General features: G+C 42.2%; 1 protein-coding gene across 1 annotated transcript in view; it reads right to left on the reverse strand.

The window, feature by feature from the left end:
* LOC145415682 (calcium-dependent secretion activator-like) overlaps positions 1-26,474 on the reverse strand; it is a 603,137-nt gene that overhangs the window by 22,528 nt on the left and 554,135 nt on the right. Inside the window, exon 13 of the mRNA XM_080284897.1 lies at positions 24,183-24,289. Within this exon, the coding sequence (XP_080141023.1) occupies positions 24,183-24,289 (107 nt within the window). The remainder of the gene's footprint in view (positions 1-24,182; positions 24,290-26,474) is intronic.

A 26,474-nucleotide genomic window follows, 5' to 3' on the forward strand; every position in this document is an offset into this window, starting at 1 on the left:
TTCTCCCTCCTGAGCTGTTTTATTTCATTAGAGGCAGATTCATTACTCACTTTTAATTCTGTGACTTGTCTTTCTTGTTCATCACTGTGTGTACAAACTTTTTCTAGTTTATTCCGTAGAATTCTGACTCTTGTTTTCCTGCTCTATGGTCCGTTCCTGTAACTCTCTAATTACTGTCCATACCTTTTTTAACTCCTGGACATTCCTCTCCGCTGTCTTCTCTACTCCTGCTACTCTTGTTTGGTTTAGCTTAGTACTTCCATTTCCCACATCATCTTCGGAGAAGCCCACAAAATCCCCCTCACCGTTTGTAAACAAAGCACCGTCCATTTCCGCCATGATGCAACCATATGGAGACTTTCTATTTCCACTATATCTTGTACTTTTTATGACCGAAACTGTGTTTTTTTTAACTACTGTCCAACGGTACCACCATTTACGCACTCATTCACATAATCACAAATAGGCTGGTCTCCTTTTCGTCACTGATTCAGCGAATATTTCCCCACGATCCAGGAAGAGGTCCGTCTTTGTCAGTGAGTGTGTGTGTGTGTGTGTGTACAGTGAACTCTCAACAATCCGTTGTAATTCAGACAAATCCTTTGACGAATAAAGTGAATTGTCGGATATTGCATTTTTAGCTCAACATTCAGCTTTGAGCTGGATACTGTGATTCTATCTGTCTTGATCCTCTATCCTAAAAACTTTCCCATGGGTAAAAGATGAAAACTAAGCACATAAAAAAATACAGTAATTATACAGTACAGTAATACTATTACTGTTCATACATAGTATACTATTGTATGTACTCATCAAGTTTTGGCATTGATGGAGTGCAGAGTTGTACACCATGCAGTACAGTATTGTACTGTACTGTACTGTACCTATCTATTTATCTATTGCCAGACGCCTTAATCCCTTATATGGGGTAGCCACAAACAAATTGCCTCCATGTCACACTCTCCCCTGCCATTTCACTGCCCTGCTCCCAATTCACACCCCCCTCTCCCATATACCTCTCCACTCCAACCCTCCATCTCATTCTTGGCCTTCCCCTCCTTCTCTTCCCCTCCACCTCACTCACATACACTCTCCTTATCAGTTTCTCACTCTCCATCCTCTGCACATGGCCAAACCACCTCAATGTGTTTCTCCTAACACTTCCTATCACATCCACATCCACACTACAACGATCCATCACTTCCTCATTTGTCAATCTGTCTCTCCATGTGACTCCACATGCTCCTCTCACATAACTCATTTCCACAGCTCTCACTGTACTGTACAGCACACAAAATCCCATATGGTCTAGTGGTGAGTGTCTCCCCCAAAGATTACTCTAGCTCCACCACCTCAGCCTCGATTTTTGCCAAGGGTGCTGGAGTAGGTAGTGGAGATGGAGTGGCAGAGGGTGTCAAGTGGAGCTCCCATGAAGCCTCTGACTGAGGCAAGACCTCAGGTGGAGACACCACAGTCCGTGGGGCTGATGGTGGTGCTATGGCCAGGATGGCCAGCTGAGGTGAAGAGAAAGTGGCCATGGAGGTTCCTGGCTGGAATAAAGAACACCAATATGAGGAAGTAGAGGGCAGGGGTGACAGAGACCAGTATGAAGAGGCTGAAGGCTGGGGGGACAGGACAATGCGAGGAGGTCGAGGGCTGCGGTGATGGAGTGGAAGGTGTCATGGGACGTAAAAAGGACATGATGGAAGACTGCCTGGGGATCCTTCTCAACTGCAGCCTTATCACATTCTCATGGTCCTGTCACAGGTATGTGACCATGGCATCAGTAAAGATGGGCTGCCAATTATGATGTTCGCAGAAGTCGAGAAGGACATCCACTGCATCATGAACCCTCTGGAACCTTGAGTTTTCTGCCACTTCATCGTCATCATCGTCCTCCTCTTCTTCATCCTCAGTGGCCCCTACAGTCATGAACTCCACAATTTCCCTGTTGGACAGTCTGGTATCCGGGGTCTTCCTCATCCACTTGCAGCCAATCGTGGACCATGTCCTCAGCCACCTGTTCTCCTGCTGCTTCCATATGCTGGACAAGTCCTGAGCTTCAAAGCTTGTAAAGTCAGCAATGGTCTCTTCATTCTTAAGGAGCTTGTTCCAACCATGCTCAAGCATGAATGCGGAGAGTTCTCTCCAAGCCTGCGTCCAGTTGTTGACTGCAGACTTTAGGAAATACTGCTTGAGGCTGGCCAAGGTCCTCTCCCCCTCTAGTGTCCATGCCTTGAGCTGCCTCCTCCTCATCCTCGAGCACAACCATCATGTCTTGCATAAATCTCTTCTGGTACAGCCATTTTGTTGCCTCAATAATGCCTTGGTGCATGAGTAGCAAGATGGAGGTTGAATTTGGGGGCAAGAACATGACCCTAATGTGATCTCCATGTCCAACAAACTGTCTCAGAAGGATGAGCAGGTGCATTGTTGAGAAGCAGCAGAGCCTTCACTTGGTTGCAGGCAAGGCCATGACTCCCTGTGTGATAATGGATAACTTCCTTCACAGCATGATTACAGAACCAATCTATGAAGATTTCGCTGTAAACCAAGGCTTCAGTGAGTGGAAATAAATCACTAGGAGACTATCCGTTAACCCACGGAGACAATGTGGCTGTTTGGCGTGCCCAACTGCAACTGGTTTCAGAAGATTGGAGCCTGTTGCAGTGGAATGACACAAAACAGAAGTGCTGCTTGCCCATCTTACAACCAGATAACAACTTCTCATCAGCCAAGCTAATAGCTGGGACTGACCCGAAGAAGAGACCAGTTTTATCAGCATTATAAACCTGATTGAGACACAACCCTCCTTCATCAATCAGGTTTTTAAGCTGGGTGCAAAACTCATCAATTCCTTCCATGTCTGCATCCAACACTTTACCACAGGTCATCTTGTTGGACAGCCCATGCAGAAGTTTGAACTGAGTCAGCCAACTCTCAGACACCTTGAAATCCACGATCCCAAGTTGCTTAACGAACTTTGTGGCTGCAGCCTTCAGCTCGATGGGATATACAATCACATCACTGCCATGCTGCTGTCGAAACCAGTGCAGGAAGGCCTTGCTGAGTTCATCAAAGGCCTGGCCATCATCTTGCATTTGTGCCATCACACAGTCACACCATTTTGACCCTGGAAGAACATATTGATGAAGTGCTTGTTCTTCCGCAAATCCTGCAACGTGGTCCAGAGCATATTGTAATGCTCCAATAGCCTTATGATGATCCTGCCTTGCTCCATCTTCATGATTAGCTCCATTTTCTTCTCCATGGAGAATATGATATGATGCCTCTTAGCAGGTGATGGAAGCACCATGAAGACAATGACTAGAACAGAACACAAGGCCAGCAGGACCTGGAGCAGCAAGGGCACCACCAGAAAAGCCAGAAACTAAGCTATCACGCACAACTAGCGTCAAGTACAGTGCCAAGCAATTTGAGGCCACAGGTGAGGCAAGTGGGAAGGAAAAACAGCATTAGGGGGCTCACACCAAGTGCACTCGTAAACAGTACAGTACACAATGCAGTACTTTCACAATCACAATAGAACACCAGGACATGAGCACTGACAGGCCATTAGCTTTGAAATAACAATGAACACAGGACCATAGGATGTCACAGAGTTAGTCACAGCACCAGGGTTTTGCAACCGTGTGGTTGGAAGATTGGAGTGAACACATACGTCTTTGTGACATTCACGGGCAAGAACAAGCCTGTGATGGTATTCTCAGCACGCCAGGTGAGCCGCACCCGCAACACATTTTGATTGGTTGGTGTGTAGTGGGCGTTTCCATTGCCTCATGAGTTTGGGGATTTTCCCTGGTGCCGGTTGGCTACCGCTTACAAGTGGGTTGAGACACCTCAACACCAGATATTGCACAGAATCACCAGTTACATCCCTTTTTGGTGCCTGATATTGCATAAAATTACCGATATTTCTTTAATAAAGCCAAGATAGCTACATCTCATATTGCACTGGGAGGGATATTGCAATGACGGATAATTGAGAGTTTACTACCCCTCCCTCTCCTCCCATCCACCTCACTCACATACACTCTCCTCGTTAGTCTCTTGCTCTCCATCCCCTCCACATGGTTTGCCCATGTGGAGAGGATGGACAGCGAGAAGCTATTGACGAGAGAGTATGTGACAAAGTAGAGGGGGGAAGAGGGTGGGGGTGGCCGAGGAGGGGATGAAGGGATGAAATGGAGAGGTATTTGAGAGAGGGGTGCGTCAGCTGGAAGAGGGCAGTGAAATGGCAGGGGACAGGGCGACATGGCGGCAATTTGTTTATGGCCACCTGTTACAGGATTAAGGCATCTGGCAATAGATATACAGTACCCTTGCATCCAAGACGGGTTTGTCCAAGACGTTTTGGATCCAAGATGGAGACCATAAATAATAATCTAATATACTGCTGTAATACGGTTGCATACCTCCAGTACAGAACCAACGGTTCATAACGGCCCAAATCCGAGGAGAATACAGTTACAATGGTCTCATCCGGTCCAACATGGTTCCCGCGCCCAGGAAAGTGACGTGGTTGGGATGTTGTCCAGTAAAATATTGGCATCTGGTCACGTGACGGACAGGCGGGGCTTGCTTTTGTCTCCCTCACCAGGGCATCGTGGACACACTTACCACGTGTTGTACTCAGCTTTTGCTCCTAGATTACTGTCTCTCCTTACGTAACTATGCCTAGGAAACCGTCTGCGAACCCCTTGAAGCTCCGCCATCTATCTCAGGCTATTAAGCTGGAGATAACAAGCTCAGAAATATACTTTCAAGGTGAGGAAATTTGTTTTGGTGCCAAAATAGATCTAGGCTGATGTTTTGGGGGATACTTTTTGAAGATTTTGTGAGAATATTAATTTTTTCCATAAGGTCTTGTGTTTTGTGGTAGGTGGGGGCATTCACCATCCACTCACTCGATGTAGTGCTGCTCTCGGGTATCTGCCTTTCCTCTCCTCCATCCTTCTTTCCTTCCATCCTCTTCTGTCTTTCTTCCTTTCTTCTTTCCTCATCCTTCTGCCTATGGGTGACTTTACACTCCCTCTTCTGTCTTCCTTTCCTTCATTCCTTCCTCTTCCTTCTGCCTGTGGGTGACTCTACACTGACTGACAAGCCAAATGGTTTCCTGTCCACCAGGAAACCATTTACTATGCTGGATGGTAACCATACAGCCAAATTTTGGTGCCTGGTGGTTTAGTGGGTATTTAAGGCACTCCAAATCGGATTGAATCAGTGAAGGTTTATATCCAAGGGGTGGTTGGGGTTTATTGTTCACGTAATGCCACTCAGGGATGAGTGAGGCTGGTCACTCTCATCTTAAATGTCAGGGCCAACTTGCCTAGTCCAGGGCTCCTGCGCTCCTCGTGGGGCATTGTAGGATTGGATAATGAATGAATGAATGAATGAATGAATGAGGTCCTGTGTTGGTCCAAGACGCTTCTCGTCCAAGATGGGACCCTCAGGCGACTATATTACTGTCTTAGACATGAGGATACCATCCATCCATCCATCATCCAATCCTACGTTGCCCCATGAGGAGCGTAGGAGCCCGGGGCTAGGCAGTTGGTCCTGACATCTAAGATGAGAGTGACCAACCTCACTCATCCCTGAGTAGCATTACGTGAGCAATAAACCCCAACCATCCCTTGGATATAAACCTTCACCGGCTCAATCAGATTGAGGCACAATAATTACCCACTAAATCACCAGGGGCCAAAATTTGGTTATATGGTAGCACTCATGACTGGAATGTCACTCAACCATATTGCAGAACTTCTGCCTATCAGAATTCTTTCATTCCCCGAACTGCATCTCTCTGGAACTCGCTTCCCCAGAGTTGTTTTCCTCCAACCCACAACTGTTCAAGTCTAACTGTTACAGATATTTTATGAACAGAGGACACCAGTAATCTGGTGTATGGATTATTTTTTTTTACCTATTTGTTTTTCCTTCCTCCGTTCTGTTATTTAAAAAAAAAAAAAAAAAAAAAAAAAAAAACAGCGTAGTAAATAGTTTCCTGATGCACAGGAAACCATTTGGCTCGTCACTCAGTGTAGAGTCACCCTTAGGCAGAAGGAAAAGGAAAGAATGAAGGAATGGAAGACAGAACAGGGAGTGTAAAGTCACCCGTAGGTAGAAGGACGAGGAAAGAATGATGGAAAGACAGAAGACTGCATATATATATATATATATATATTATACAGTACCTTTGCATCCAACACAGGAATATTGTACTGTCAGACATGGGTGCCGCGTTGGACCAAAACTGAATTGGAGGAATAATAGACCTTATGGGAAAAAATGACATGGTCAATAAGCCTTGAAAAAGTGCTCCTAAAAATTTTACCCCAAAATATTTGGATACTAAAAGGTGAGTGTTGGTGAGCTTGTTGGGGGGGACAGGTGTTTTCTGAAGCTGTAGGTAGTCCTACTGACCTGCCGGAGGAGGGTCGTTGGGGTCACTAGGTCTTAGTGGTTGCTCCTCCTCCTCAACCTCACTCATAAAGCCTTTGAAATCACCCACAGATGCATTATCATCAACATGGAAAGATGCTGCTCCTGCCTGTTGTTCAGCTTCCTCTATCACTCTTCTCTCATCCTGGCGGCACTGGAAAAACCTAGTGATGATTGACAGACTCCTCTGGTTGATGTGCTTCCTGCACAGATTAGCTTAACAATGCACACAGTTCTCCACATTACTGAGCACTTGCTGACGATGAACTTTGCTGGGTTCCTTGTTGATAGTTCTTTCAGGATCTCAGTAGCATGTAGGATCTCCACGACACACTGCATACTCATGGGGAGGTCCGGAGGAGGTGAGTTGGTGCCAGGAGCAGCTAGCCTTGCCTCCTGCTCTACCTGTGACCCGTCGATCGTCGCAACTCGACACATTGCTTCCTCCATTCTTGTCTCCTCTCTCCGCTGCACTAAGGCTGTCACGTCCTCCTCAGCAACTCCTTCACATCTAGCACTCCCTCATCACATGACCGAATTCCCAATTTGATTTGACAGCATCACAAACACAGGTAGTGAGGCCAAGCTTTGTGAGTTTTGCTTGGCTGGCATCACTAGCATGGGCTGTGGGTACCATGTTGGACTAAGTAGCACTGTGAAAGGGAAGAACTCCTTGGATATCTGCCACTTCTAGGGGTTGGTTCCGCATTACCAGGGAGGAACCATGTTACAATGAAATATGTTAATATTTTTTCTGGTGGCCGTGATGGACCCAAAACGAATTGGATGATTACGTGTTGTAAATATATATATACTGTATATATATATATATATATATATATATATATAAATATACAGTATATACAGGTCTCCCTCGTTTTACGTTGTATCGTTTTACGATGTTTCGCATTTATGATCCTTCTTGTTTAGTATCGAGTGTTCATTTTACGATTGAGCTCCCTCGCATTTACGATTGGGCATGTGGAAATCCTGCACTCACAGGCAGATCAGCTGAGAGATGCGTGGCATACCCGCCCCACCCACACAGTTTCCCGCGCTTTTGCCAGTCTCACCCGTGTGCTTGTTCAGCATACAACCTCTGTGCATCTGTGTGCATCAGTGCCCATGATATTACTATTTCTCCTGTTCTTCATATTTTGCACCCCTAGTGCCACCACCATGATGTCTTGTAAACGCCCTGCAACATCTGGTGCTGGTGATATGAAGCCAAAGAAAGCAAGAACGTCCTTAACCCTGGAGTCTAAGCTTAATATTGTGAAGCAGCACGAAGCAGGTGAGGGGGCAAACTCCATCGCTCGTTCCATGAGTCTTGCACAGTCAACTGTTTCGACTGTTATAAAGCATGTTGTCAACATTAAGAAAGCTGGGGAGACAAGCACAACTTTATAATACATAAAACATCATCATTATTATTGCATATTAGATCACTTGTATGGGTCTTGGGTTCCTTATACACGAGTCCAGGAATGTATCCCTATTTATCCCATTAAACCTTAATTTCGCTTTACGATATTTCGGTTTACGATTGCCTTTCTAGGAACGCATACCAATCGCAAAACGAGGGAGACCTGTATATACATATATACACCCCCACTACAAATTGACTTAGGACCTACACACAGAATTGCTATGGGAGAGTTGTCTGTCTTTGCTTTGTGTTTTCCCCTCTACCAAGTGAATTTTTTTGGGCAAGAAGTAACTGCAACTCCTCTGGTGTTGGTGGGAGGTGGTGAAACACTCGGCATGTAGGTGCTTGCCCAGAAGAGAGAGTGGGAGTATATGTTCCTGTCGCTTCAAGTTTGCACCTCCCTCTTTTTTTGTATGCATTACTGTTTGCCCTGTTATTTTCCTAGAGTTGAGTTGTCATGATTGGAAAGTACTGCTCAAGGGATGAGAGGGTCCGTATCATTGCATGGAAGCAGGATAATGTCCCTGTCAACACGATTTGTGAACGTACTGGACTTGCAAAGTCGACCGTCATGAAGATTCTTGCTGCAGTGCGCGGCCTGCCACCTGATGTCATACTAAAGCACAAGCATGGCGGTGGAAAGAAGAGGACGACTTCCAAAGGTACAGATACGCTTCTGAAGAGGGAAGTAATCAAGAATCCTCGACTGACAGCAGCAGAATTGAAGAGAATGCATCCCCAGATGTTACAAGACATCTCAATTCGAACTATCCAACACCGCTTGCAGAAGGAGCAGGGTTTGCCAAGCCACACTGCAGCCAAGAAACCACTTCTCACTGACCACATGAAGAAGCAGCGCATTCAGCTTACCAAGAAGTATGCACACAGGACATTGGATGAGTGCAGGAAGTTATGTTCAGATGAAAGCACATTTCAAGTGTTCCAGGTGCCTTCTGCCAAGGTTCATCACCCTGCCTCCCATAGTCGATATGACCCTGCTTACACGGTGCCGATGTTAAACACCCACAATCAGTAATGGTATGGGGGTGTTTCTCAGGTGAAATGGGAAGGGGAAGCGTCTACTTTCTTCCTAAGAACTTGATGATGAATGGTGGCTGGTACGTTCAAGTTCTGAAAGATCATTTGTTAAACTTTCTTGCTATTCATGGATGCAACTTTTCATGCACGATTCAGCTCCATGTCACAAGTCAAGAAAGGTACAAAGTGGCTTCAGGATAATCGGATTGAGGTCCTCAACTGGCCTGGCAAAGTCAAGATCTAAATCCGACAGAAAACTGCTGGGCAAAGATGAAGAAAATCATGGCACAGAAGAAGACACACAATCTTGACAACCTCAAGACTGAACTGACAAATGTTTGGCGCAAAGACATATCCTTACATTACTTTAGAGATCTAAGTGATTCCATGCCAAATGCATCCAACTGGTCCTGAAAAACAAGGGAAACATGATTTCATATTAATGAATGGAATTTCATGAACAAATATTGCGATATACTATGATTTCTGTGTTTTTTTAATAACTTGTCGGGGGAGGTCCTAAGTCAATCTGCGGTAGGTGTATATATATACATATTATATACTATATATATATATATATATATATATAGACAGATAGATAGATAGATGGATAGATTGATATATAAAAATATATATATATACATCTACTGTATCTATCTATAGCCCGACGCCCTAATCCCGGAAAGGGTGATCGCAGACAAAAAGCCTCCAAGTTGCTCTGTCACCCACCATTTGACTGCCCTCCCCCCAACTCACTCCCCCCTCATTCATATACCTCTCAACTCCATCCCTCCTCCTCATCCTCAGCCTACCCCTCCCTCTCCCTCCCTCCACCTCACCTATATACAACCTCTTAGTCAGTCTTTCATTCTCCATTCTCTCCACATGTCCAAACCACCTCAGCGTATTTCTCCTAATCTTCTCAACCACATCCACATCAACCCCACAACATTCTTTCACTTCTTCATTCATCAGCCTGTCCTTCCATGTCACTCCACACGCTCCTCTCAAGTAGCTCATTTCCACTACTCTCACTCTTGACTTGTTCCCCTCTTGCAAGGTCCATGCCTCGCTTCCATACATCAGGGTATGGATCACAATACGATCATGCAGTGACTTCTTTACTTCCATACTATCTATCCATCTATCTATTGCCAGATGCCTCAATCCCGTACGGGGTGGCCACAAACAAATCGCCTTCACGTCGCCCTGTCCCCCACCATTTCACACACCCCTCTCTCATATACCTCTCCACCCCATCCCTCCATCTCATCCTCGGCCTCCCCCTCCCTCTCCCCCCCTCCACCTCACTCAAATACACTCTCCTCATCAGTCTCTCACCCTTCATCCTCTCTACATGGCCAAACCACCTCAGTGTGCTCCTCCTAACGCTTCCTATCACATCCACATCACAACGCTCCTTTACATCCTCATTTGTCAGCCTGTCTCTCCATGTGACTCCACAGGCTCCTCTTAAATAACTCATTTCCACTGCTCTCGCTCTTGACTTGTGTCCTTCCAACAACGTCCAAGCTTCATTTCCATACGTTAGAGTTGGTATCACAATACTGACATGTAGTAACTTTTTCACTTCCATGCTCACTTCCCTGCTTCTTATCACTGCTTTCAATGAACCAGCAACCTATCTTCCTTGCTGTACCCTTTCATGCACTTCACCCCCCAAACTTCCATCCTTACTCATCACAGTACCCAAGTACTTAAATGTACTCATATTTTCCATTTCCTCACCATCCAACCTCACTGTACATTCACTGACTTCACCTCTCTCAAAGACCATCACTTTACTCTTCCCTGCATTCACCTTTAGATTCCATTTCTTACACACACTCTCAAACTCATCCACCAAGCCTTGCAGCTCCCCTTCGTCTTCACTCAACAATACTGTATCATCAGCAAACAACAACCCCGGAATCTTCCAAATCTCACCCTCATTCTTTAGAGCCAGCCCCACATCCACTGCCTTACCTTGCACCTCCTTTACAACCCCATCCATGTATATATTAAACAGACATGGAGACATCACACAACCCTGCTTCTGTCCCACACTGAGATCAAAGAACTCACTTAGCTCACCATCCACTCGCACCGTAATCCTAGCTCCTTCGTACATACTCTTCATGGCACTCAACAATTTCCCCTCCACTCCACATATTCTCAATACCTTCCACATACCTTGTCTATCAATTCTGTCATAAGCTTTCTCCAAGTCCATGAAGGCAGCATACACTTTCTTTTCCTTCTGTAGATATTTCTCCACTAAACATCTTAGAACAAATATCTGATCTACACACCCTTTTCTCTTCCTAAATCCTCCTTGTTCTTCTCCAACTAGCTCCTCTGTTATATGCCTAACCCTATCAATGAGTATTCTACCATATATTTTTCCAGTCACATTAAGAAGACAAATACCTGTATGGTTACCACTTCTCTCTCACCTTTTCCTTTGTATAAAGGAACAATTATACCTGATTTCCAGTCCTCCAGAACCCTTCCCTCTTTCCAAGCCAATCTACATAACTTCCATATCCACTCCACTACAATCTCACCCTCATACCTCAGCATTTCACCACACACTCCATCAATTCCTGGGGCTTTTCCCATCTTGATCTTCTTCATTGCTTCCACTATTTCCGCCCTACTGATCTCTTCCTCCCTCCTCTCATCTCTCCTTCTCCCAGCCATTTCCCAATCACTTATACTTGCACTGCTCTCTCTCTCAACATTCAACAAATCCTCAAAGTGCTCCTTCCAACTCCTCAATTTCTCTTTCATCTCCACCAACAATCTATTATTCCTATCTTTCACTCCCCTACTATTATCCCTTTCACACTGCCTTTCTTTCTTTACCCCCTTCCAAAACAATTTCTTACTCACCTTCCATTTCACACTCAGATCCCTCACAAACTCGTCATCCACTTTCTTCTTACTCTCCTTTACTATCTATCTATTGCCAGATGCCACAATCCCATAAGGGGTGGCCAATTGACTTTGAGTTATTTGTTTTATGGGGAGGGGCACTAATCCTTCACCAACCCACTTGTTGACACGAAGGGAGCACGTATGGTGTGGTTATATGGTTACCACCCAGTACAGTAAATGGTTTCTTGGCTTACAGGAAACCATTTAGCTTGTCACTCAATGTAAAGCCACCTGTAAAGGAAAGAAAAGCAATAAGAAGTGACAGGAAAGATGGGAGAAATATGAAGAGAGGAGGGCAGACACAGAAAAAGAATGATAAAGGCTAAGGAAGAAGTAGGCAGCTCTACATCAAGTGAGTGGATGATGGTCACCACCACCTACCACAACTCTCCTTTACCATATATACATATCTATCTATCTATCTATATATATATATATAGGTAGACAGATATATGGATATATAGATATATATACAATATAAATTTATATATATATATACACACTCAATCCTCGTAAATCGTGGCAATTTGGGTCCGGACCACTGCCGTGATTTATGAATAATAACTCTTATGTGAAAAATTAATTTGGGTCTGGACTTTCGCCAACTCACCCCCACAGCACCCTACCTACACCTATCTAGGCACCATCAAACACAAACATACAAATTTAGGAATATTCAGTGCATGTATTAAGGGATCTCACCTTAATCCTATGATGAAATTACTTAAGTGAATGGAGTGGGGTGGTGATGGGAAGAACTTAGAACCTCTCAGCACTTGTTCTTCCCAAACTCTTTCGCCAGCTTTGAAAACTTTTCTCCCCTCTCAACACGACAAATGAGCTCCAAACGTTGACTGTACGACAACTGCGGCAGCTTCTTGACGCCATAGTGCTTAGAGCGCTTCATTTGGGGGTCGGAAGGGGCCATGGCAGGTAGGAGGTGGGGAGAAGTTCCAAAAAAAGGCAGGTATCTCTTGTACTCCATGGCGACGGTCTGTAGTGTGTGGACTGGCGGGAAAAGAACAACAACATGGCGGCATTAGTATGCACATACGCCACCAGGGATGCGCGGTGATTGGTTGTTGGGTCGCAATTTTCAGTTTGAATGCCGAGGTTTACGGTTCTCCTCGGAAAAGGCCCATTTGGGTGCCTAGATCCATGATCTTTGTGACAACAGTGATTTAAGGTTGCTGGCAGTCTGACAACCACCTAGCCATGATTTACGAATCCGTGATTTATGAATATGTGATTTACGAGGATTGACTATATATATATATATATATATATATATATATATATACAGGTAACTCGCACGGAACACGTGGGTTTTGTTCCTACCGTGCTGTGTTAGGTGCGAAATCGCGTATATTTAAACTACTCCGTATTTTGCTCCCTAGACCCCCCAAATGTGTTGTTTTGCTGTTATCTGTCACTGGTAATCACTAGAAAGCACTTTAAGTGGTTAGAAGGTTTATTTAATGTTATAACTCACAAATACAGTACTCCAGAGCAAAACTTCAACACACAAATACTGTACGTAAACACAAGGAAACATTCTGACGCCGATCATAGGTAATCATATAAATCAGGTTAACTGGTACCAGTGCTTTAACTTACAAGTACATACCAGAACAGTATATATTTAACTTAGAAATGCAGTACTGTGATATCGAATGATTTCAGTACATAATCTGTTAGGAATGGCTGGAAAAAAAAAAAAAAATGTTATGAATACATTTTCACCTTTTTGATATATGTTTATGGTAGTTTCGAGTTATTTTTTACGTTATCGTTGTGCCCATGCTTGGAAAAGGGAGCAAAAGAGTTGAATTTTCAGTCCTAAATGAGAAAACTGCACGTCCTCCAAGGCTAGACTCTGCCACGGGAGAATAAAGTGGAGGGTCAGTCCGATTAGCAATAAGGAAGTTGTATCACAATGGCTAAAAATAGAATCGTAATGCAGTTTCAGAACTAACATTAAGTCTAATTATTACGAATACAGATACAAAGCAGAAATAAATACGTTTACAGACAGGGAAAACGTACTTCTTCCGTCATAACATGTTCATCTTTCTCTATCATTTTACGTTCATCTTTATCATTTTACCTTGTTATTTTCGCAATATATATTGCTGTCTCATAAACAGGGTGGTTGTTTGTGTTTTGCAAGGGAGGAAAAAGATTGTATTTTCTGTCTGGGTCGAGATAATGGGTGTAACTATGTGTGGTTAGGCATGGCCATGAGCGAAAAAGTCGTACATCCACTCATCACGATAGCAGGTGGTGAACTGACAGATGATACATGAGAGGGTGAAGTCAAGGTCAGTCTCATGTCCCAGATTTTCGTTCAGTTCCCGAAAGTTTTCACAGTTTTCTACAAGTTGCACTGCATCAAATGATCCAAACCATTACAGCAAACCTGAGCAAATAGGTAAAGATACCAAGACAAAAATGTATTTTTCTCTTAATATAAGTCTTTAACGAACAAACAAAAAAGGCAATATTCCGACGCCGATTATGGGTAATCATATAATTCGGGTTAACTGGTTACAAGGCTTTATTTAATGATTTAACTTTATTTAAGTGCTTACAAGTACAGTACATACGAGAACAGTAAATATATAACTTACAAATACTGTACAGTACTGTGGAAAAACCGAACAAATAAAAAAGGCAATATTCTGACGCCTATCAGGTAAACTGGTTATAAGACTTTATTTCTTGCTTTAACGTTATTTAATAGTACTTTAAGTTGCACATAAACTTACCAGAACAGTACAGTACTGTAAATATTTAACTTACAAATACTGTGCTACTGTACTCGGGAATGTCTCACTCACTGAGTAATTTCCCGCCTAGATCGTCACGTAATCAAAACAAACCGCGGCTGCGGTGACGTTCGAGGATTTGATCTTTCAAAGGCCTCTCCTGCGTTAATTTGTAGTTTTCATAATGGTTTTTTAATCTTACGTTGTCTTATATGTATCCAAGCCCTTACCGTGTATAATTGTGAGCGCGTTCCGTGAGATCGTGTTCCGTGCGAGTTACCTGTTTATATATATATATATATATATATATATATATACATACAGTATATATATATGTACTGTATGTATGTAAGTACAGTATGTGCATATATATATATATATATATATATATATATATATATACAGTACAATCCCAGGTATCCGGTATCCAGACAAACGGAATACTCAGAACAACGGGAAAATTCAAGGGCTGGTAAAAATGTCAGTAAGTTATAACTGTGCGCCAATTTGAATGGACCACCAAACCGCTGTTTGATTGTGTCACGCGAGGCTGGGTGAAGTCAGACAAAGCGAGGTGAAGGCATTTCTGGCTAATGTAAATCCCTAGCAAATCCTCTTAACCACCCCTCCTCTCCCCTTCTTTCTCCTACTTGAATTCAGTCATCCTCCACACCCTCCAAAAATCACCAGTCTGTGTTTTGCCACCAGACAGTAAACAAGCTCTCTTGCTATTGTGTTCCTCTGAGAGACGGTAAGTTGTACACTCCAAAATGCCTAAAGTGCAAACTAAACGTAAGCGTATCGTGCTTACCTTGAAACAGAAGCTGGACATATGCAACAAACTTGAAAAAGGCGAACATTATAAAACACTAATGGCTGAATATAAATGTTAATAGGAATGAAAGTTTACTTTGTTGGAAGAAAAATAAATAAATAATATGCCTGCATTTCATACGTACATCATTTATTTTATTTTCTGCAAAACAGCTGAGTGGCGGGTGAGGGGCGGAGTGATGGAGGTCAGGTGGGGAAGAAGAAGAACAGTCGGAAATGTAAACAAACTCACGTGGGGGCACAGGTGTCGTGATAATTCTACAGTGCAGTCTTAACACATCATCAGTTCACTAATAAATGTTCAAGCTTTAATTTCTTTATTTTATTTTTCAATTTTTATGAGTACAGTACATATAATGAATACAGTAATTCAGTAAACAATGGACTGGTGCAATTAAATTGCTAGACACTGCACGCACGTCCGTTATGACCATGGTGTGTGTTTACAAGGCAGTTTTTCAGGCGGAATCTCTTGTAACCCCTAATGTGACTGGTGAGTACCTGAACTGTATTTACTGCTGTGATAGCCTTTGTATAGATTTGACTTGAAAATCAGAAATACGGGAAAAATCTGTAACCGGGAAGGTAAATTCCCCAAGCCACCCGGTTAACTGGGATTGTACTGTGTATATATACACTATATATATATATATATATATATATATATATATATATATATATATATTGTATGTATGTATATATATATATATATATATATATATATATATATATATATATATTGTATGTATGTATATATATATATATATATATATATATATGTATATTGTATGTATGTATGTATATATATATATATATATATATATATATATATTGTATGTATATATATATATATATATATATATATATATATATATATATACATATTATATACCCATCCATCATCCAATCCTATGTTGCCCCATGAGGAGCGTAGGAGCCTGGGGCTAGGCAGTTGGTTCTGACATTTAAGATGAGAATGACCAGCCTCACTCATCCCTGAGTGGCATTACGTGAGCAATCAACTCCAACCATTCCTTGGATATAAACCTTCACCGGCTCAATCCGTTTGGAACGCAACAATTACCCACTACACCACAAGGCACCAAAATTTGGTTATATGGTTACCGCCCAGCGTAGTAAATGGTTTCCTGGTGTACAGGAAACCATTTGACTTGTCACGCAGTGCAGAGTCACCCACAGGCAGAAGGAAGAGGAAAGAATGAAGGAAAGAAAGACGGAAGAGGGAGTGCAAAGTCACCTGTAGGCAGAAGGATGAGAAAAGATTGAAGGAAAGAAGGATGGAGGAGAGGGAAGGGCAGACACCTGAGAGCAGCACTACTCGTACATCGAGTGAGTGGATGGTGAGCACCCCCACCTACCACAAATAAATATATACAGAAATAGCCCGATTATCCGGGCTATATGGTGTTAAGGGGTGCCCGATAGGTCCGAAAGCACGATTAATCCGGCGGAAACACAAGTACTGTACTGTTAGACTGATTTATTTACTGGTAAATGTACACTTTAAATACCAGAAAGACCTTTCCAGTTCAATGTATGTTCCTCCAGCTTGTTTCAGTATTTTTCGGACTATATTCAGTTCGGTAAATCATGTTTTCTTACTGAAAGATTTCCTCCCTGTTAGTATCGTCTCGTTCTAAAGCTGTACCTACGATTGTTTCCAGCACAATGGACGAAACTCATCGTACTCAAATGTGGACTTCGTTTCCCAACTTCCCAACTGAAGATTTGGTTAGGTTACATTATTAGGTGCAGTAATGCTAGGTTAGGCCAGGTTTAAACACTTAGATTAGAACAGTGTCTTCTGCCATTACATTAACGAATCAAAGAGTCGTCACACCAGAACAGCTAAAAACAGCGGGGAAAGATTTAACAAGAAATGTTTATTTACCAACCTAGAAATAATCAGAAAAATATAACAGACTATCAGGATGAACTGATTTGGTAAGGTGCTTTTACTGCTTACGCAAAGTGTATGTTTACCCCCCTCAAATCCTCAATGTTCGTGAGTTCAGAAATTTGTGTGCTCCTGTGACAGGCCTTGAAACCATTTTTTCAAAGTTATAAAGTCAGTTTCTTTTTCTTACAGATTTGAAAAGACTCGTCTGGTACACCTGGCTTTTTCCCCTCCTCCCTAAACCCATCTTGTGATTTGCTATGATTTGTGAAAGAAAATTAGGGGGCATTTTACATTAGAATTTAAACATAAAGTTAGGGTGCATGTTACTTTAGCATTTAAACATATCGGCGAAAACATCTGGGATAAAAGGACCGCCGAGCTGTTTGGGATGGTAAGAGTAGGGTCGTGTAAACATACCAGTGACCGTTCCCTTCCCATAATTGTTCGCAGTTTTTATGGCTCTCCCTAACTTAACGTTACTGACACCGGTACAGTAAAGCATTGTTCAAGGCTAGCAGACATAAGGGGTTAATGGAATACATTATTGTTTGTATCAATACTCTCTCTTTCACACATACACGACGAACAAAAGAATGTGAAATAAATGTACACCTAACTGTAAGGAGCAGAAATAACTGTATGCTCTGTCAGTCCGAAATGTGTTGGGAAGCGACATCGAACACAGAATGTGGAACTGAAAGCCACCTTACGAGAACACTTGAGATGAAAGTATTTATTCTTATTAGTAAACATAATTGTTCCATTTCGTCCCCTATAATTGTGAAACTCGTAAATTTTCGTCCAAGCATACACCCTAATATTCTCTAGATTGTTTTCTGTATTTTTCTAGTTTGTTTTCTTATTATCATAACGTTCCTTAAGCCTTACCTACGATTGTTTCCGGCATAATGGAAGAAACTTACTCATAATTAGGGTGCATGTTACATTAGCATTTAAACATATCGGCGAAAACATCTCGGATGAAGTGGCAGGCCGCCTGACTGTTTGAGATGGTAGAGGAGGGTCGTGAAAACATACCAGTGACCTTCGTTCCCTTCCCATAATTGTTCGCAGTTTTTTATAGTTTTTTATAGCTCTCCCTAACCCAACATCCCTGACACCGGTACAGTAAACCATTGTTTGAGGCTGACTGCTATGATGGGGTTAATGGAATGCATTATTGTTTATATAAATACTCTCTTTCATACATACAGTACACTTAAGAACGAACAAAAGAGTGAACAGTAAATGTAAGAGGAAGAAATAACAATGCTCTGTCAGTCCGAAATGTGTTGGGAGGCGCGATACCTAACGAAGATTGCAGAACTGAATGCTAACTTACGAGAACACACGAGATGAGTAATTTTTTTTTTTTTTTCTGATTAGCAGACATTCTTGTTTCATTTCGTTCCCTAAAACTAGGAAACCCATTACTTTTCGTCTAAGCATACAGCCTAAAGACTTCAGCAATTCACTTCATATCCTTCCAGTTTGTTTTCTGTGTTTTTCTATTTTGAGGGTAGCAAATTACCTTCTCTTGCTGAAAGATTTTCTCTTTTATCACGTTTTTAAGCCGTACCTATGACTGCTTCGGGCATAATGGAAGAAACTCATTGTACACAAAAGTGGATTTAGTTTCCCAATTTCCCAACTGGAGCCCAGGTTAGGTCAGGTTAGGGTAAATTAGGTTTAATTATTAAAAAATTAAGCAAGGTTAGGCTCCGTCAGGAGTATCAGTTGCCTCACCAAACTCCACCCTACCACCCTTGTGATCGAGTTGTGAGCAGGAGGTGTGGGTGGGGGCAGGGTGAGCAAGACTCTCTCTGGTTTATCCATGCCTCTCTCCCTAGCAACTGGATGCTTCCTGTTTAAACCGGAGCATTCGTATGGATAATTCTATGAATTACTGTACCACTGAACCATTGGGTCACGGCCCGGATATACCGAAAGCTGGATAATCCGAGCCTGGATAATCGAGCTTCCACTGTATATATATATACACTCAATCCTTAAGTAACACGTGGTTGAGTAACACGTTTTTGTTCTAACGCGGTCAGCATAATGAGACAAGTCATGTCAACATGCGGAAAAACTCGAGCTCACGCGGGAAGTCAGCTGGCCTGGGGACGAAATTTGAAAGCCGCGCGCTATGACGTCACCCTCTAACCTCTGGGTACATTTCCTGGGCGCATATTTCCATTCTGTGTGGGTATTTATCTCAGTATCACGGCCAGCCACCTCAGCCAAACAGCCCTAGTGAGATGGGATAGTTTAGGGTAGGTTAGGTTGCTGAAATTTTGCCTGGGAAGCACAGTGGGCATATTTTCGTGAAAAACCTATGGTTAGTTTTGAAACGAATGGGCAAGCGTTGTTCCTGGCTGAGGGTTCCTGGTGGTTTTTATGAATACGCATACAGAATGGAAATATGTTTTCTGGGCAAACTCAAGGCCGAACGGTTTGACGAAATTTATGGGTTTCGGCAATTTCAGGGGACAAAATGGAACGACAATGTATGCTAATCAGAAAAAAAAAAAAAAAAAATCCTTGCATTCTTGTAAGTTACAGTTCAGTTCCACATTCTTTGTTTGATTTCATGCTTCCCAACACATTCTGGACCAACTGGGCATATGGTTATCAGTCCTTTCTCATGCCTCATCTAGTTCTTACCCACAATTTTCATGAATTTTGCAGTTTTAAGGAACGAAATGGAACGAAAATGTTTGCTAATTAGAGGAAAAGTTACTCTTTCGTCCATGTGTTATCGTAGCGTTCAGTTCCACATTCTTCGTTCGATTGAATGCTTCCCAACACTTCCAACTAACTGGGCATATGGTTATCAGTCCTTTCTCATGCCTCATCTAGTTCTTACCTACAATTTTCATGAATTTTGCAGTTTTAAGGAACGAAATGGAACGAAAATGTTTGCTAATTAGAAAAAAATACTTTCGTCAATGTGTTCTTGTTAGTGTTCAGTTCCACATTTTTCGTTCGGTTTCGTGCTTCCCAACACATTTAGGACCGACTGAGCATACGGCTATCAAGTCCTTTCTCGCGTCCCACAGACTCTACCTCACAGTCATATGGGTTTCGAGTTTTAGGAGACGAAACTGAACGAAAATGTTTGCTAATCACACACACACACACACACACACACACACACACAAAATACTTCTGCTCGTGTAAGTGAGCATTCAGTTTCACATTTTTCGTTCTTCCTGATAGTCTTATGTTTGTCGGATTACTTCTGGGTGGTAAATAAACGTTTCATACTAAATCTGTTTCCCCTGTCGTTTTAAGTTGTATTCCGCTGTCAACTTGTTTGACACATCAGGGTTACGGCGAAATTAGGGCCTGTCCTAACCTAAGTGTTTAAACTTGACCTAACTTAGCTTAACTATACCTTATAATTTAACCTAACCTAACGTAGCATCCAGTTGGGAAGTTGGGAGAAGAAAATCACCTTTGAGTACATCAAGACAATCATGTTATGGCTTAAGGAACGTGATGATAAAAAGTGGGAAATTTTTCAGCAGGAAAAGGTAATTTACCACCCTGATGATAGAAAAATACAGAAAACAAACTGGAGGAATATGAACTGAATTGGTAAAATTCTTCCACTGCTTTAAGCGTACAAATACCAGAATGGCAAAAGAAAAAAAGAAAAACCATAGCATAAAAGAAAGCACCATCACAACGATTTGGAAGGACAGGGAGAAGATAAAGATCGTTCGTAGGAAGTGATGCAATCCTGGCAGCTGTGAAGGTTTATATGTTGTCCTGCAACTGACTGAGAAGCTTATAGGGCGTTATGTGGAGCATCAGAGAAAGCAAACTCTCACTTTTACCCCTTTTTACCATCTTACCCCACGTATTTACCTCCACCTATACGCACCATCAGGTAAAACACTGAAAGAGATATAACTGTTGTAATTAAAAACATCAGTGGTATTAAAAATGGCATTAACAAAAACAGAAGTTGGACTGGGTCAACACCACCTCCACTGAGTACCCTTTTGTTGATACGTAGCTCCACGGTATTTTACTCCCGCCTCCCAACCCCATGTGGCCTTCGGGAGAGACGTTAGGCTGTATAGTTAGACTAAAATTTACGGGTCTGGCTGTTTTAGGGAACAAAATGGAGCGAAAATGTTTGCAAACCAGAAAAAAGGTACTCTTTCATCCATGTGTTCTCCTGAGTTAGCGTTCCGTTTCACATTCTTCGTTCGGTATCGCTCATCCCAACACATTACTCTTCGTTCGGTATCGCTCTTCCTAACACATTTCGAACTGATTGAGCAGTTTAGCCATATGTTTAGTTTATCAGAAATGCGTTGGGAAACGCGATATCAAACGAAAAATGTGAAACTGAACGCTAACTCACGAGAACACACGGATTAAAGTAATTTTTTCTTGTTAGCACAAATTTTCGTTCTATTTCGTACTCTAGAACTGCCAGACCCATAAATTTTTGTCTAACCATATGGCCTAAGGTCTTCCTGAAAGCCACATGATAAGAGAAGGCGAAACTTTGACAACAATATTGGGGTTGCGGGATGGGAGGAAAATACCGGGGAGTTACGTATCAACAAAAGGGTACCCATCCCAACTTTTATTTTTGTTAATGCTATTTTTAATACCACTGATGTTTTTAATTACAACAGTTATATCTCTTTCAATGTTTTACCTGATGGTGGGTGTAAGTGGGGGTAATTTACGTGGGGTTAGGTGGTAAGAAGGGGTAAAAGTGAGAGTTTTGGAATGTTGCCAGAACACATTGTACCATTATACATGTAAACATATTGTCTGAGTGACGCGGATTTGGGTACCACGGTCCTTGTCCAGTCCCTATTGCCCGCGGTACTCAAGGATTGAGTGTATTTATATATATATATATATATATATATATATATATATATATACAGTAGGCTCGCCCACTGCGCGTCATCACAGTGCACGGATCGCATTGTGCGCGAGTGACCAAAAATCATAACGAAAAACCTTGAATGCGCGAGTTTACCCCACAAAACACGAGGTAGAGGCAAGAAGTGGCTTAGAAACGCCATTTTCCATCAGTACGCGACCCCCCCCACACACAACGAGCCAATAGTGACCTAGAGGCTCATGGGGAAGGTGCTCAAGAGGAGTCTACAATAAGATATCGCCAATAACAGCTTCAATAATAACGTTTTCGGCAATAACAGTAAGTTAGAATACATACCCAGTTTCTACAATAATGATGTTTACTTCATGAATACCAAGTTGTTATACTGCCAATACGTCCATAACGAGATGAGGAGTGATACAAACAAGCAAGAAGAGATGAAGGAAATTACCGAAAATGTGAGCAGCAGTGAGGAGGAGAGGGAGGATCCTCCCCTCACCACCTCCCGACTAGCCCACCGCCGTCCTCCACTGCCCCACCTGACTCACCAGCCGCCTCCCTCTCCACCTTCACAGCCCCACCTGACTCACCTGCTTCACCTGGCATACCTGCAACCCCCACCATAATGACTGTTGCTGCATTCTGGAAGAAATGTAACATTCAACAGGCCATAAATTTCTTCGTCAAAGCCTGGAATAATACAACACTGGCAACCGTTAAACAAGCGTGGTGCAGCCGGGATGGTGGCGGGGGCACTGTAAGTGCATTGCCGCGCCTCAGAACCCCTGTTGTTTAAGTCCATCAGGCCTGTTGTCTACTGTTGTTAAGGTGACTGCCCATATTTTTGTTATTGCAGCTATATCTGTAGTACAATGTCTGAAAAATTTGACCTTTTTTATGACTCTAAGGGCCAAAAAATGTCCAGGTATTAGGGGGTACCGCCCATATGTAATTTCTCCCATAAGATTATGTATTCCCAGTACGCAAATTCCCAGTACACAAGGTCGTGGACCGCCCAATCTCTCATGCACTGTGCGAGCCTACTGTATGTATATATATATATATATATATATATATATATATAGGAAACAGACAAAGTACAGGGATCACCACCAGGACAAGCAGCGTAAGCAATCCTAGTGATCAAGCACTACACTCAACACCATCTGTGGCTGCCTGGTTAATTAGTCTGGTGGGCATAGAAATTTCAAGTTCCCTCATGAAATTTTGTCCAGATTAAAAGCTGTGCTGGATCATCAGATGCCAGAAAATTGGTATTGTATCTGTACTAGTGTAATCAGGGCAAATGTTTCAATATTAAAATTTCAGAGGGGCTTATATATATATATATATATATATATATATATATATATATATATATAAAATACACCATGGTGGGGAGATAAGAAGAGTGGTTTAAAAACCTTGACACCTGGATCTATCTTAGAAGCCATATTCTGAGTAAAATGAAGGCAAAATAAGTCAATAATTGCACAAATCAAGAGACTGCGACCAATAACTGCAGTGTAAACAGTCAGGTGATGGCATGCCACAGAGAAGTCCATACGTGTCCGCTCAGTAATCTAGTGTGGTAGCCATGTGAATATCAAGCCCCCTCTCATAATTTAACAAGGTGCTGGACCATCAGTTAAGGGAAAATTGAAGGTATACCTGTATCACCATTATTATTACTGCTATTACTACAACTACAACAACAACAACAACAACTACTACTACCATTACTACTACTACTACTACTACCATTACTACTACTACTACTACTACAACTACTGCTGCTGTTGCTGCTACTATCAACTGTCCATGATAACCACCAGATCTGTTCACAACACAATGTAAAATTTCAATTTTTTTCAGCTCTTCATTAACAAAAACAAAGTTACTTACCCACAATGCTTGAGATTTTGTGGCTTGTCCATCCGCACAGCAATCTTTATTCTGAGGTTATTTTCAGGAGAATTTTTGGGTACTTGTAGTTTATGCCATTCAGGTATCTGGAAAAAAGTCATGAAATATTTCAAAGGAAGTTTAAGTTATTTCATCTTTATGACTGCATGGTAAAAATATATGCATACTGGACATGAAAGTTAAGAAAGATTTCCTTTAAATTCTGGACCCCACAGATAACCCAAATATACAGTGCAGTATATATCAAGCTGCAGTTTGTTGACAAGCCTTAGGTGATATGACTATACATCCAAGAATCTGTGCTCTTATTTGAATGACTTTATGAACTGCAGAATTAATTAGCTTTTTCCCACCATTGCCATCATTACTGGGAGGGTGGGCAGCACAACAGCGCTACAACCCTTGTTCAGTTCCTACTACTTGTCAATGTGACTTCTAGTTCTCCTTTGCTCCCCCACATCTCTAGCCTTCGTTATAAATACAGAAATTTGCCAAGAACCTTTTTACAGCGACGGAAGGGATGATTATGGCAGTGTTTACGAGGAACATGATGTTGGGAGTTAAATAATGACACAGTTACTGGTGATCTTCCAATCATTATCAACACGCATTTCTCATTTCCTTAACAATCTAAACTGAAGACCTGTATGGTTAAATGAGTGATAAATTATACATACATACACCTTGGTCATTCTTTGGTTCCTTTTCAATTATTTCATGCTCTATGTCCATTACTGGTGTGAATAAGGTCCTAAATAGGTTTAAACAGATGCTATGCATGTCCAGTAGGGAGTTATTTAGATGGCTTTCAAAGTTAGGCTGGGTTAGGGTCCTTAAGTACCAGTCCAGCAGGCAGGTGCCCACTTTCCAGACATGCCTTTGGCTCTATTACATCGGATACTGGAGGGATTACTGTGTGTATGTATATATATATATATATATATATATATATATATATATATATATAGTAAAACCTCGATATAACGGACTTCAATATAGCGGAATTCACTTTTATCGGACTCGAGGAGCCAAGTGGACTAAATTTTTATGCGTCAGGAAAAGTCCAATAAAGCCAGTAGCAGTCCTGTTTTGGAATAAACGAATAAACGAACAAACAGAGGAGATACCATAACATCGGTCCCTCTTCTCTCTCCTCCATTCCTTCCCTTCCTCCCCGTCCCTCTCCGGTGAGAGAGAGAGAGAGAGAGAGAGCGAGAAGGTGAAATTGAAAATGAGCAAAGTGAGTGCAAGAATTATTGTGGCATATAGTTTGTTCAGTGTGGTAGGGAAGGTATATGGAAGAATTATTACAGAGAAAGTAAGTGAGATATCAGAAGTCCCAGTGAGTGATGAACAGGGTGGCTTTAGGAGTGGCAAAGGATGTGTGGATCAAATATTTGCAGTGAGATGGATAGCAGAGAAGACTTGTGAGAAGGACCAGGCGGTGTTTACGGCATTCAAGGATCTAGAAAATGCATATGACAAAGTGGACAGAGAAGGGCTGTGGAAAGTTTTGCACATGTACAGTGTAGATGGTAAGCTGCTAGGTTCTGTCAAGAGTTTTTATGATGGTGGTAAAGCATGTGCAAGGGTTAATGGGCATTAACGTGAATGGTTCACAGTCAGTGTGGGCATGCGACAAGGTTGTGTGATGTCCCCATGGTTGTTCAATGTATATACAGTATGCATGGGGTGATGAGAGAAGTAAAAACATGAGTAATGGAGAGAGGGATGACGTTGGTACTGAATGGTGAAGAATGGAATATCTCAAATATGCTGTATGCTGATGATGCAGTACTGCTCGCAAGTACCGGACAAGAACTCGGCAGGCTAGTGCAGAGTTTTGCTGATATCTGTGAGCATCGTGCCTTGAGAGAAAATGTAGAAAAGAGTATAGTGATGGTTAATGAGAGAGGAGGTGGCTCCCAGTGTGATGTTACAGTGAATGGAGAGAGACTGGAATTGGTGAGAGAGTTCAAATACATGGATACAGCAATCGAAAAGAGAAGAAAATGTGCAAAAGAAGTTGAATGCAGAGTGACACAAGGAAGAAAAGTAGCTGGTGCAATGAAGGCCTTGATAAGAGGCTTGAGTGTTGCAGCTGCACAAGGCTTAAATGAAGGAGTGTTAGTGCCAACTTTGACATATGGATGTGAGACTATGGTGTGGCACGAAAACGAAAAGTCGGGAGTAAGAGCAGTGGAGATGGGACTCCTGAGGAATGTATGTGGGGTACAAACGGTGGATAGGATACGAAATAATGTGATTCGT

Source organism: Coenobita brevimanus, chromosome 103, assembly GCF_032717465.1.
Source record: "Coenobita brevimanus isolate Jiangsu-jjx chromosome 103, ASM3271746v2, whole genome shotgun sequence".
In the NCBI taxonomy this organism is placed as follows: Eukaryota; Metazoa; Arthropoda; class Malacostraca; order Decapoda; family Coenobitidae; genus Coenobita; species Coenobita brevimanus.